The sequence below is a fragment of the Dromiciops gliroides genome, chromosome 3 (assembly GCF_019393635.1).
Source record: "Dromiciops gliroides isolate mDroGli1 chromosome 3, mDroGli1.pri, whole genome shotgun sequence".
NCBI lineage: Eukaryota > Metazoa > Chordata > Mammalia > Microbiotheria > Microbiotheriidae > Dromiciops > Dromiciops gliroides.
Window position 1 is genome coordinate 398,449,135 of NC_057863.1, and position 12,552 is coordinate 398,461,686.

The window sequence follows — 12,552 nt, forward strand, 5'->3', positions numbered from 1 at the left end:
AGTCAGGAAGATTCAATACAAAGGTAGGTAATTCCTAGAAGTCAACAAACTGTCCTCTGATTTGTTCTAAGGAGCTACTCTGCCCGTGACATTTCTCTTGGTGAAGTCCTGGAAAGCCCAGAGATCCCTGCTAAAACGCAAGTTGCCAAGACCTAGGAAGAACCAAATGTAAGTGCTCAGGAAAAAGGAGGGAGCAGGGACCAATAAATTCCCCTTCACATCACCAACAATACAAGAGGGGAACAAACTTACTGAGTTGTTCATACTCATGGGAATGACATTTAAAGTCCTATTTTCTCCTGCTGGGTGGCTCAGGTGCTGGGGCATCATGTTCTTCCTCCAGCAGAAGTTGCTTTCACTTGTAAGTAACAATTTGATCGCAGAAAACAAAATAAAACAAACCAAAAAACCCCACACCACAGGAAAACCTCCACAGTCAGTGGTACAGTGCAGAGGTGATATGCTCCCCTTCCACAAGAAGTAGCTCTTATTACAGGTAACTGTATCAACTGCAGCAGCTAATTCAACTCAACAGTCAATAGTCTCAACTTTAAAATCAATGGCTCCTCTCATGATAGAGCCCCTAACGATCCTGTTCTTTCAGTTGTATTTTCCCTGACAAAATTCCACCAGATACTCAGTGTAAGAAAATATGTTCCCCCAGATAGCTAAGTTTTGGTCACAGGACATTTCTCTGTCCCCTTATCTTTAAGAAATTCTTTTGTAGAGTTTGTACCATATGGATACTTTGAGTCAAGGCCCATGTAGATGTCAATAAACATCCCAAATGAATCTCAAGACAAATTCTTGATACAGGCCTGCTTGGCTTTGAAGGTGCAGCTATCCACTGCATTTTTTGTTTGTTTGTTTGTTTTTTTGCAGGCAATGGGGGTTAAGTGACTTGCCCAGGGTCACACAGCTAATAAGTGTCAAGTATCTGAGGTCACATTTGAACTCAGGTCCTCCTGAATCCAGGGCTGGTGCTTTAACCACTGCGCCATCTAGCTGCCCCCTCTCCACTGCATTTTTGACTTGCCTTTTGCCCTTTATTCTTCACTGGGCTTGGGATCCTTTCCCAGGATGCTGGGTTCCACCTGCCAGGTGTCACAAGAGAAGTCCGTATTGGAGTGGGACACTAGTGGCTGGCTGCCTCCTCCTCAGCTGTACAAAATGGGAACTGGAGCCGCAGCTATTGTGACATCTATGAGCATTACCACACTGGGCAGACTTCTGAGCTTTATATTTTAAGAAATCATAAATGAAAACTGTCCAGACCAAAGGATAAAATGAAGACACAAAGAATCTATCAATCATCTCATAAAGGAAACTCAAAGTGAAAATCCAGAGCTTCCACATCAAAGAAATAAACATGTTGAGTATCCAGAAAGAAGCTGTTCAATAAGGATCACACAAACCTGGTAGTGTTATTTGAATGTAATGGAATACTACCGTTCTGTAAGAAATGAAGAGCGGGCAGATTTTAGAAAAATCTGGAAAGACTTATATGAACTCATGCTGAGTGAAGTGAACAGAATCAGGAGAACACTGTACACAGTAACAGCAACATTGTATGATGATCAACTGTGACAGCAATACAATGATCCAAGACAATTCCAAAAGACATATGATGGAAAATGCTTTTCACATTCAGAAAAAGAACTATGGAGTCTGAATGTAGATTGAAACATACTATTTTCACTTTATTTGTTGTTTTTTCTTTCTTGTGTTTTTTTTCCTTTTGTTCTGATTCTTCTTAACATGACTAATATGGAAATATATTTAACATGATTGTACATATATAACCTATATCAGATTGCTCGCTGTCTTGGGGAGAAGGAAGGAAAATTCGGAACTCAAAATCTTACAAAAATGAATGTTAAAAACTATCTTTACATGTAATTGGAAAAAAAAATACAATACTATTAAAGGAAAACAAAGAAGGATTATACATCAACAGATGGAAAGGTGTAAGGTGAATATGATGGGATAATTATCTAAAAAAAAGAAAATTCTTTTTTTTTAGGGGGGGCGGGGGCAGGGCAATGAGGGTTAAGTGACTTGCCCAGGGTCACACAGCTAGTAAGTGTCAAGTGTCTGAGACCAGATTTGAACTCAGGTCCTCCTGGATCCAGGGCCGGTGCTTTATCCACTGCACCACCCAGCTGCCCCCTAAAAAAATAAAATTAAGGGGTGAGAAAGAGGAGTGCACTAAGAGAAGGGTAAAGTGAGAGACAGAATGTAGTAAATCATCTCATATAAAAGAGGTGCAAAAAAGCTTTTACAGTGGAGGGGAACATGGTAGAGTTAGGAGAACACAAACTTTACTCTTATCAGAACTGATCTCAAAGAGGGAATAACATACACACTCAGTTGGGCATAGAAACCTATCTTACCCTACAAGAAAGCAGGAGAGAAAAGGGATAAGAGGAGCAGAGATGGAGGCTGACAGAAGAGAAGGCAGACTGGGGAGGTGGTAGTCAGAAGCAAAACCCTTTTGGGGATGGACAGGGTGAAAGGAGAGAGTAGGATAAACGGGAAAAATAGGATGGAGGGAAATACACAGTAATCATAACTTTGAAAAAAATTTAACAGCAAGTTTCTCTGATACAAGTCTCATTTCTCAAATATATAGAGAACTGAGTCAAATTTATAAAAAGAGCCATTCCTCAGTTAATCAAATTGGTCAAAAGATATGAAGAGGAAGTTTTCAGACAAAGTAATCAAAGCTATATGCAGTTATATAAAAAAAGTTCTAAATCATTATTGATTAGAGAATTGCAAATTAAAACAACTCTGAAGGTACCATCCTACATCAATCAGATTGGCTAATATGACAGAAAAGGAAAATAAGTTGTGTACTGGAGTTATATACTGATTAGGTCATTCTAGAGAGCAATTTGGAACTATACCCAAAGGAGTATAAAGCCATGAATACCCTACTACCTGCTAAATACAACTACTAGGTCTGTATCCCAAAGAAATTTAAAAAGAAAAAAAAAGGAAAAGGACCTATATGTATAAAAATATTTATAGGAGCTCTTTTAGTGAGGTAAAGAATTGAAAATTGAGGCAATGCCCATCCATTGGGGAATGGCTGAATAAACTGTATGATTGTGAAAGAATACTACTATACTATCATAAATGATGAGCAGAACACTCTCAGAAAAACCTAGAAAGACTTAACATGAACTGATGCAAAGTGAAATGAGCAGAACCAGGAGAACACTGTACAAAGAAACAATACTGTAAAATGATCAACTATGAAATGACTTAGCTATTCTCAGTACAATGACCCAAGACAATTTTGAAGAACTTATGATGAAAAATGCTATCTCCAGAGAAAGAACTGATGGAGTCTGAATGCAGACTGAATCATACTTTAAAAAACTTTATTTATTTTTCTTGTTGGTTTTTTTGTTTGTGTTTTCTTTCAAAACATGACTAACATAGAAATATATTTTATATGATTGCACATCTATAATATATATCAAATTGCTTGCCTTCTCAATGAGGGGTGAGGGGAAGAAGAGAGGGAGAGAATTTGGAAATAAAAAATTTAGAATACAAATGTTAAAAATTGTTTTTACTTCCAATTAGGAAAAAAAGAAAACATTAAATAAAAAATGTTTTGCTCTTTCTGGTTTAGGTAACAGCACTATATTTGTGTCATAAAAGGAATCTGGCAGATCTCTTTCTTAGCCTATTTTACCAAATAGTTTATATAGCATTGGAATTAATTTTTTTTAAATGTTTGGTAAGATTCACTTGTGAATCTATCTGGTCCTGAGGACTTTTTCTTAGGGAGTTCATTTATGGTTTGTTCAATTTCTTTTTCTAAGATAGGGTTATTTAAGTATTCTATTTCCTCTTCCATTAATCTGGACAATTTATAATTTTACAAATATTCCTACATTTCACTTAGAATGTCAGATTTATTGGCATATAATTAGGTAAAATACCTCCTAATAATTGCTCTAATTTCATCTTCTCTGGTGGTGCATTTACTCTTTTTGGTCCATTTTCCATTTTTTGTACCATCTCCTGTGCCTCAGGGTTTCTAAGCTTCTTTTTCTTTTACTGCTACCCTATAAATAACTTTTAGCTTCAGATCTTTCCCCTTCACGTGTCTTTTATATCCTGTCTCAAAACATCTTTAGTCCTCTGGATTAGACTATCTGGCTTCTAGTATCATCAACCAAATTTCGTAGGACTATTCCTTTAGCAAATACCTATTGGTTTCAAATTTCATGTGAATGACTGGATTGGTGTCCCAATTAAAAATGTTCACAGTTATTAACCTTTTCATTTAACCCAGAGACTTTGAAAATTATAGCAAATACTCTATGGATGATGGATGCCATCCTTGAAAGCAGAAGGGAAATACTTTACTTTTGGATCAAGGGACATCAAATTCAAACTTCCCTGACCCCTACTTTAGACCATAGAGAAAACTAGATTACCTTTCTTGGCTCGAAGCACTCGCCCCAACCTTTGTGCCTCCTGTCTTCGGGAACCACCATGAGAAGATATCTGAATTAGAACATTTGCTTCAGGCAGATCAAATGATGTGTCTCCTACCTGCAAAAGTGAAGCAGCTACTGAGTTTGGAGTAGGTAAGAACCAGGTTTTGTGTAAACAGTGAAAAGACATAAAGAACAAATCTATCCCTTAAAAAGGCCTTGAATGTAATTAGATAAATCCAGCATTTATAAAATGCTTATTATGTGCCAGGTACTGTGCTAAGTGCAGGGTATTCAAAACCAAGAAAACAAGAATGGTCTCTCCTCTCAAACAGCTTCTATCCTAATGGGGGAAGACACATGAAACAGAGGTGAAAAGCAAGGGCAGGGAAAGGTTTGGGAAAAGGGAAAGTGACAAGGATGGAGCCAGAAGGGAAGAAAGCAGGATGGCTGGGACTTCTGATGATTTGGTGGTTCTGGCAAGGGAATATCAATGATCAGATTGGCCTCAGGGTGGGATCATCCTCAAGGAACATTTCAAAACCCTAAGTCAATGTCAATTTTATCCATTCATCCCCAATTTTTTATTATCACGATGATGGCAGTATCCCTCTTCTGAACAACATATGAGATGTTCAGATTGGCTCAGGAGTTCAGGTGTGGCCATGGAAAACACCAAAGAACTTATATATAGAATTAACTTACTGGTCACATTAGCATTATGTTTTTAATCACTGAGAATATATAGATCTAATTTGTATACATTACTACCAAGTGAAATACGCCATTTGAGAGCCTACAACCTGGCAGAAGGGTGATAATACTTAATCCAAAGCCTAAACCAAAAATTTAAAATAACACTTTTGTCAGAATAAAAAAAAGAACTTTTTGTTTTATCTTATATCAAAAGTTCAGGCTAAAGAATCTCACTTTGTTGTTGCTGTTATAAAGAATCAAAACTAAAAACGTATGCTAAAAGATTGGGGAGTGACAAACAAACTGTGGTACAAGAATATAACAGAATATTACTACACTTTTAGAAGTGGTGAATATGGAGAATTCAGAGAAGCATGGGAAGATGAATTAAATGATGCAGAGTAAAATAAGCAGAATCAAGACCAATATGTATGCAACTGTAATAATTAAAAAGAAAAAAAGAAACTGCATGTAATGTACTTAGAGTGACTAAGCTTGGCTTCAGATAAGAGTTGAGAAAAATTTCTCCCTTCTGTGTAGAGGTAGAGAATATTGTATATACCATTAAAAACAGTCAATGTGTCATTTGGTTTTGTTGAAATGTTTTTTCTCTTTTCTTTTTTCTATAAACTTTGCTACAAAGGATCACATACTGGATAGGAGAGAGGAAAGGGATATTATTTAGAAATGAAGGTGACATAAATACAAACGATATTAATAAAATTTTTAAAATATGCTAAAAATATGAAATATATATAAATATATATGGGAATTTCTGTGTCTCATACTCTGTCAGCAATGTCTTGGTCAATGGAAGGACTATTATTTGGGGGGGGGGGGGGCGGACCAGGGCAATGAGGGTTAAGTGACTTGCCCAAGGTCACACAACTAGTAAGTGTCAAATGTCTGAGGCTGGATTTGAACTCAGGTCCTCCCGAATCCAGGGCTGGTGCTTTATCCACTGTGCCATCTAGCTGCCCCCTGGGAGGACTACTATTAAGTGGCATTAATAAATCTTACTCTGACACCTGGATTGGCTAGATGATGCTGATAAGTACTGGACTATAAAAAATGTTAAATAACCAAATCAATAAAAACCTACTTGTGGAATATCCTAAAGCCGTTTAAAATCCCCAAAAGCTCCTGGACAGAATCCTCCATTGGTCAACTTTTGTATACTCATTTTGGCACCACTATAAGCAAAACATAATTAAGAAGGTAAAGTTGCTATGCCTACATTCAAAACACAGGATTATCTGCTGTTTTGCTGCTCTGCAAGCAGAGAATGGAATGCTAGCCTAGCCAGGGGCCATTCATTTAGCCATCGAAGTCCCAACTACCATCTCTATGTTCAGCCAACTACCTTTTTCCTGTTATCATCATCTTGAGGGACCCCTTACTTACTTTGGATATGAAGATAGTGTTGATCTTTGGATTATGCTTGAAATTCTGCAGAATCTTCATCCTTTCTCCTTGTGATGTAGGACCATGGATAAAGGGTCTAGGGAAGAATGTAGCATAGTTAAAAGACCTGGGAATAATCTGTATGGGCCAGCTTATAGAAGGCCCCTTAAAAATGTCTTAAGAACTCAGTGTTTGACAAAAACTGCTGGGAAAACTGGAAGAGAGTATGGCAGAAACTAGGCATAGACCAACATTTTACACCTTATACTAAAATAAGGTCAAAATGAGTACATGATTTAGACATAAAAGGTGATACCATAGGTAAATTAGGAGAGGAAGGAATAGTTTACCTCTCAGATCTTTGGAAAGGAGAACTGTTTATGACCAAACAAGAGATAGAGAATATTATGAAATGCAAAATGGATGATTTTAATTATATTCAATTAAAAAGTTTTTATACAAACAGAAGCAATGCATCTAAAATTAGAAGGGAGACAGAAAGCTGGGAAACAACGTTTATAGTCAGTGTTTCTGATAAAGGCTTCATTTCTAAAATATATCAGGAACTAAATCAATTGAGAAATGGTCAAAGGATATGAACAGGTAGTTTTCTGATGAAGAAATCAAAGCTATCTATTGCCATGTGAAAAAATGCTCTAAATCACTATTGATTAGAGAAATGCAAATTAAAATAACTCTGAGGTACCACTTGGCACCTATCAGATTGGCTAATATGACAAAAACTGAAAATAATAAATGTTGGAGAAGTTATGGAAAAATTGGAACACTAATGCATTGTTGGTGGAGTTGTGAACTGATCCAACCATTCTGGAGAGCAGTTTGGAACTATGCCCAAAGGGCTATAAAGCTGTGCATACCCTTTGACCCAGCAATATCACTATTAGGTCTTTTTCCCAGGGAGATCATGGAAAAGGGAAAAGGACCCAAATGTACAAAAATGTTTATAGCTGCTCTTTTTGTGGTGGCAAGGAATTAGAAATTGAGGGGTTGCCCATCAACTGGGGAATGGCTGAACAAGTTGTGGTCTATGAATGTAATGGAATACTATTGTGCTGTAAGAAACGATGAGCAGGCAGATTTCAGAGAAACCTGGAAGGACTTGCATGAACTGATGATGAGTGAGATGAGCAGAACCAGGAGAACATTGTAGGCAATATCGACATCATTATGTGTTGATCAACTGTGATAGACTTGATTCTTCTCAGCAATACAATGGTCCAAGATAATTACAAAGGACTCATGATGGAAAACGATCTCCAAATCCAGAAAAAAACAGCGACTGTGGAATCTAGATGCAGATCGAACCATACTATTTCTATTGTTTTTTGTTGTTGTTTTTAAGGATTTTCCTTTTTGCTCTGATTCTTCTCTCATAACATAACTAATGCATAAATATGTTTAATGTTATTGTACATATATAACATATATCAGATTACTTGCTGTCTTGGGGAGGGGGGAAAGGGGGAGGAAGGGAGAAAAATTTGAAACTAGTAATCTTATAAAAACAAATGTAATTGGAATAAAATATTTATATGAAAAAAAAACTGTCTTAAAAACCTAACATAAATGAGAATGGTATTTAGAGCTGTGATTTCACTGGTATGGTGAAATCCCTTTCACACATGCAGATAAGCATTTCTTCTGTAATTTACAGTCTTAAAGGAGCTGCACTGAGGTGCTAAGAGCTTAAGACACTTGCCAACAATCATATCCAAATCTTCCTGACTCCAAGGCCAGTCATTTAGTCACCACCAGCAGCACCACCACCACTACTCCTCGCAATCCTTTTTCCACACCCTTAATTATCTCACCATCCCACTCACCACACAGCAGCTTTTCCAACTTCCTCAAAGTTTTGTTAGCTCCTCCTCTCCAATTCTCTCAGCTGAGAATTGTCTTTCATATTTCACTGAAATATAATGAGGCCATTTACTGAGCACTCCTTCTTCTCTGTTCCTAATCTCACATCACACAGATTATGATCCCCAACTATCTTCTCCTTCACTCCACATTTGAAAGAAAAAATTCTACCTAGGGATTCTTTCAGCCAGAGATCTTCTCCTTGTCCATCGACTGCAGAGACTTAACCCCATGCAAATGACTTAGTCTTAGGTTGACCAATGACTTGAGTCCCCCGCCCCCCTCACTTTTATCCGCCTGTGTTTCTTAAATTCTTTAGAGTTCCATGCTTAATTAGGATAACACAGCCTACTCAAGTTTTTTAATCTAATTGCTAGAGGGAGACTAATTAATAACATTTATTGGTCTTCCTTGTTTGATGTGGTCTAATGGGACTTTCAAGAGGAAAATTCACTACTATGAATGAAAAACTTATTCCATGTGAAAGGCTGGAAGCAGTTGCTTCACAGGGATGTATGTCTGTTTAGTTTGATATGAGAATCTGGCAGATGGGACGGCTATGCCTCCATTCTTTTCTTGCCTTTTGAATCCAACTTGGCTCTTCTGTAGCTAGGCACAAACCTGTCCAGCTCTCTCACCAGTTATCACCAACTGGCAGCCTGGAACCACACTCCATTCTCACTGTCTCCCAGACTTCTCTGCCCTCCAGCTGAAACAGCCCTCCCAAGGATATTTCAGCACAGACCCTTGTGCTTCTCAGGTATCTCCTATGGGTGACAATGTCTGTGAACTAAGAATCAGGAGAGAAGTTTCAACTTTTACTAAGGTTGATGCTGTCTTGCAAGTGATTGCTTTTCCCCTCTAGATCTGGTTTGCACAAGTCCTGAATTAAGCTTTTGTTTGCTCAATCTTCTCACCTTCTGTAGAGTATGGTAAGGAGGGTGTAGAATGTGGGGAAGGAGGTCTCATTCAACCTTGCTCTTTTCCCTGTCCCAATTCCAATGAGTGCTAGTAATGTCTGTTTGCCATTATTGCCAACTCTGGCAATATGGTATAGTAGAAAGAACGCTGGACTTGTTGTCTGAGGAACACCTGAGTTTGAATTCTGTGTTCTATTATTCACTGCTAGTTTGACCTTGAATAAGTCGCTTCCCCTCTCTGGGTCTCGGTTTCCTCATTCTGCAAAATGAGGGAAATGAACCAGATGATCTCCGAGGCCCCTTCCATATTTAAATTTTATGATTTTGTGATGACTAGCCAGTCCATATAAGTAACATCTGCAAGACTTTCAAAGCATCTTAAATCCAAACCAAGAAAACTTTTCGAAACACTCTTCTACATTTCTCAGATTTTCACCAAGCTGTCCTCATTCTTTCCCTAAGTTCTCCAGTTAAGTTTCAATTACTAGCTCTGTTGGGCACTTTGTATGCACTGATGGTACTGCAAAACAGTGACCAGCAAAGACAGCACTTCAGTTCATTTTAAACATTCATTTTGTGAGTTACAAAAACTATTAAGAGTCAAACAAGCGTAGATCTAGCGCTGGAAGGAAACTCTCCTACAGGAGTGATTTCTACTTGACAGCTTCCCAGCACTCACACTGAAATATCAAGCGTCAGAAAAGCCTCTTTTTTTATACACATGGAGAAGCTTACATGCTTTCCTTATTTCAAGACCATTTACTCATAACGTGAGAGGAACTCTAAAGTTTTCTTTGGTATCAAGACTTCAAAAGATTTTTGTCCCCTCACACCTTCAATGAGGCAAAGAAGGCTTCATCCAGCAACAAGGATTAGACATTTCACTATCTCCACTTGATATTCCCACCCAATGAGGCTACTACAGTCACACAGCAGTCCACACAATCTAAGTAAAATCTTATTCTTTCCCCAAGACAAGGCACTCATAGTCTCTAGACAGGTAAGTGGAGGCTCTCATAGAGTAAAAAAGCAATCTTCTTCTCAAACCTCAGACTCCCAACCACAGGCTCTGCCTTTGAAAAAAATCACTGGCAGCTCTGGGAACTCTCCATCTGGGCCAAAAAACTGTGGTACATTCAGGTGGGAAATTTTAGTCAAAATGAGGACATTTTTATGTATGTCTATTTTTTTGTATTCATTACAAGCCAAATCAATCAAACTTTTCATAATGGACAATTTCTCAATTTCCATGGGTCCCCAGATGGCAAACATCCCAGAAGGTTTTTATTCACATGAAAGGGACCAGAGAAAGGCAACCATACTCCGGAAACTGACAATCTTTATTAACAGGCTACCTAATAAAGTACTTCATTAAAGTCTAATATTCTAATACTATCAGATCTTAAACTTAATTAAGAAAATATTTTCTTCAAGGAGGTTACAAACTTCTTTCTAGGAAGGTTCCTGGCAGTCCTGTTTTATTCAACAAAGATCCCATCTACCTCCCTCCTTTGTATTCTACATTCAAAGAAGCCATGCATTCATTCCCTTACTTCGACCTCCTCCAAAATATTAGCCATGCAAACAACATTGCAGAAGCACTGTTTAACATCAATCCTGATACATTAAAGCAATAACAAAGGTGAAGGATACCCTTGACTTGGTCATCCAGAGAGGTCTGATGGATCTTTTGGGGTAAGTGGGGAATTATAGAAAGAATGTTCTTGGTTGGAGGTGGGACAAAAAGAAAGAAGCAAGGTACAATAAAGGCAATGACTTTGTGCCATAAGACATCAGTAATTTCAAAAGAAGTGATGAATTCCACTAACAGAGAAAAAGCATTTGAAAATTAGTAATAAATTGTCTTCTACCACAATATACCTAAACAAAAAAGCCTGGCTTAACTGAACAATTCTTTAACAATTAAAAGTGACTTATACTTAGCCACAGTTAGTGCTTAACAGGCTGAGCCTAACATCAAAATGAGAGGCCCTTCTACCGGTTGCTGTTCAGTGTAAACCAAAACACTCATTTGAGGGCTGATCACACTTTGGACTTCAAAACCATATCTTTCTTGATTCACTTGGTAAGTTAAGCTGTCTATAGTAAGAGGGTAGAGGGAGGAAGACATATATTTTGTGTTATGATTGCTCTTGAACATATGCCAGTTCTCAGGTGAATTCTAACACTCTATTATAGAAATATATTTGCAAATGACTCATGAGTCATTAAAAAAAAACTTAATCTATGTTCAATATATTCTGAGAGATTTCCATAAGTGAAATGTTTCCATTTTTTATGGTATATAAAAGATTTTCAACCTCTGCAAAGGAGGAGGAATTTTTCTCAACTTTTATCTGGGAGTTAAGCTTAGCAATATATCACTGATACGTCATTTATCTGGTATCTTCAGAGAAGAGGGATGGGGAGTGTGTAGTTCCAGGTAAATAAAATTTTCAAATAATAATTTTAGATCTTAAAAGTACCAAAACTGTTTTATTTTCATTATTTTATATGTAAATAAACAAAAATTACCATAGTGTTTTGTCCTCAGGGTGTATTGAGGTATTTAAATTTGTCTGCCTTCATACTAAATGGTCACACATATAATGTTGAGTTCTTACATTTATTTTTATAGTTTTCCTATTTCCTTCAATGTAATTTTTGGCTCGTATCAATGTACTTGGACTTTAAACCACCATCAGCTTCTTAGAAACAAGTCTAAAATAAGTCCAAATAGTCTCTGAAAGGCCTAAGAGCCCTGCTCTAAGTCAAGTGCATGAATTTTATTGTCCTCATTTTGGGACATTTGTTTGACTGCTCAAGATCTTTTCCCCCCTCATTTCTTAACCACTGACCATACATGTCTTGGGCATTTCATGTTGTTAGACAAGTGTCCTCCAGATAAGGCCTGGTTATAATTATTTCATTTGCCATGTAACATGATACTATTCAATATAGTATAGAAAGTCTGCTTAGGGTCAGATCATGGGCTCAGATGCTCCATCTCTGCATTAAGATCCTACGTAAATAAAAGTCTTGAAGTTAGTTGATCTAATTTCAGCTTTGCCTAAGAGATTCCAAACCTGCATTAATTCAGATAACAAAATACCAAATTGAGTACTATTTTTGAGACTATTTTGGCTTTGAGAGACAAACACAAGAGACAAAAGAAGTTCAGTGCTAATACT

General features: G+C 37.3%; 1 protein-coding gene across 1 annotated transcript in view; it reads right to left on the bottom strand.

Moving 5' to 3' along the window:
* The window catches only part of ERCC3 (ERCC excision repair 3, TFIIH core complex helicase subunit), a 44,700-nt gene that overhangs the window by 9,352 nt on the left and 22,796 nt on the right, over positions 1-12,552 (bottom strand). Inside the window, exons 11-12 of the mRNA XM_043998094.1 lie at positions 6,561-6,657; positions 4,461-4,578 (exon numbers count right to left, since the gene is read on the bottom strand). Coding sequence (XP_043854029.1) covers positions 4,461-4,578; positions 6,561-6,657 — 215 coding nt within the window. The remainder of the gene's footprint in view (positions 1-4,460; positions 4,579-6,560; positions 6,658-12,552) is intronic.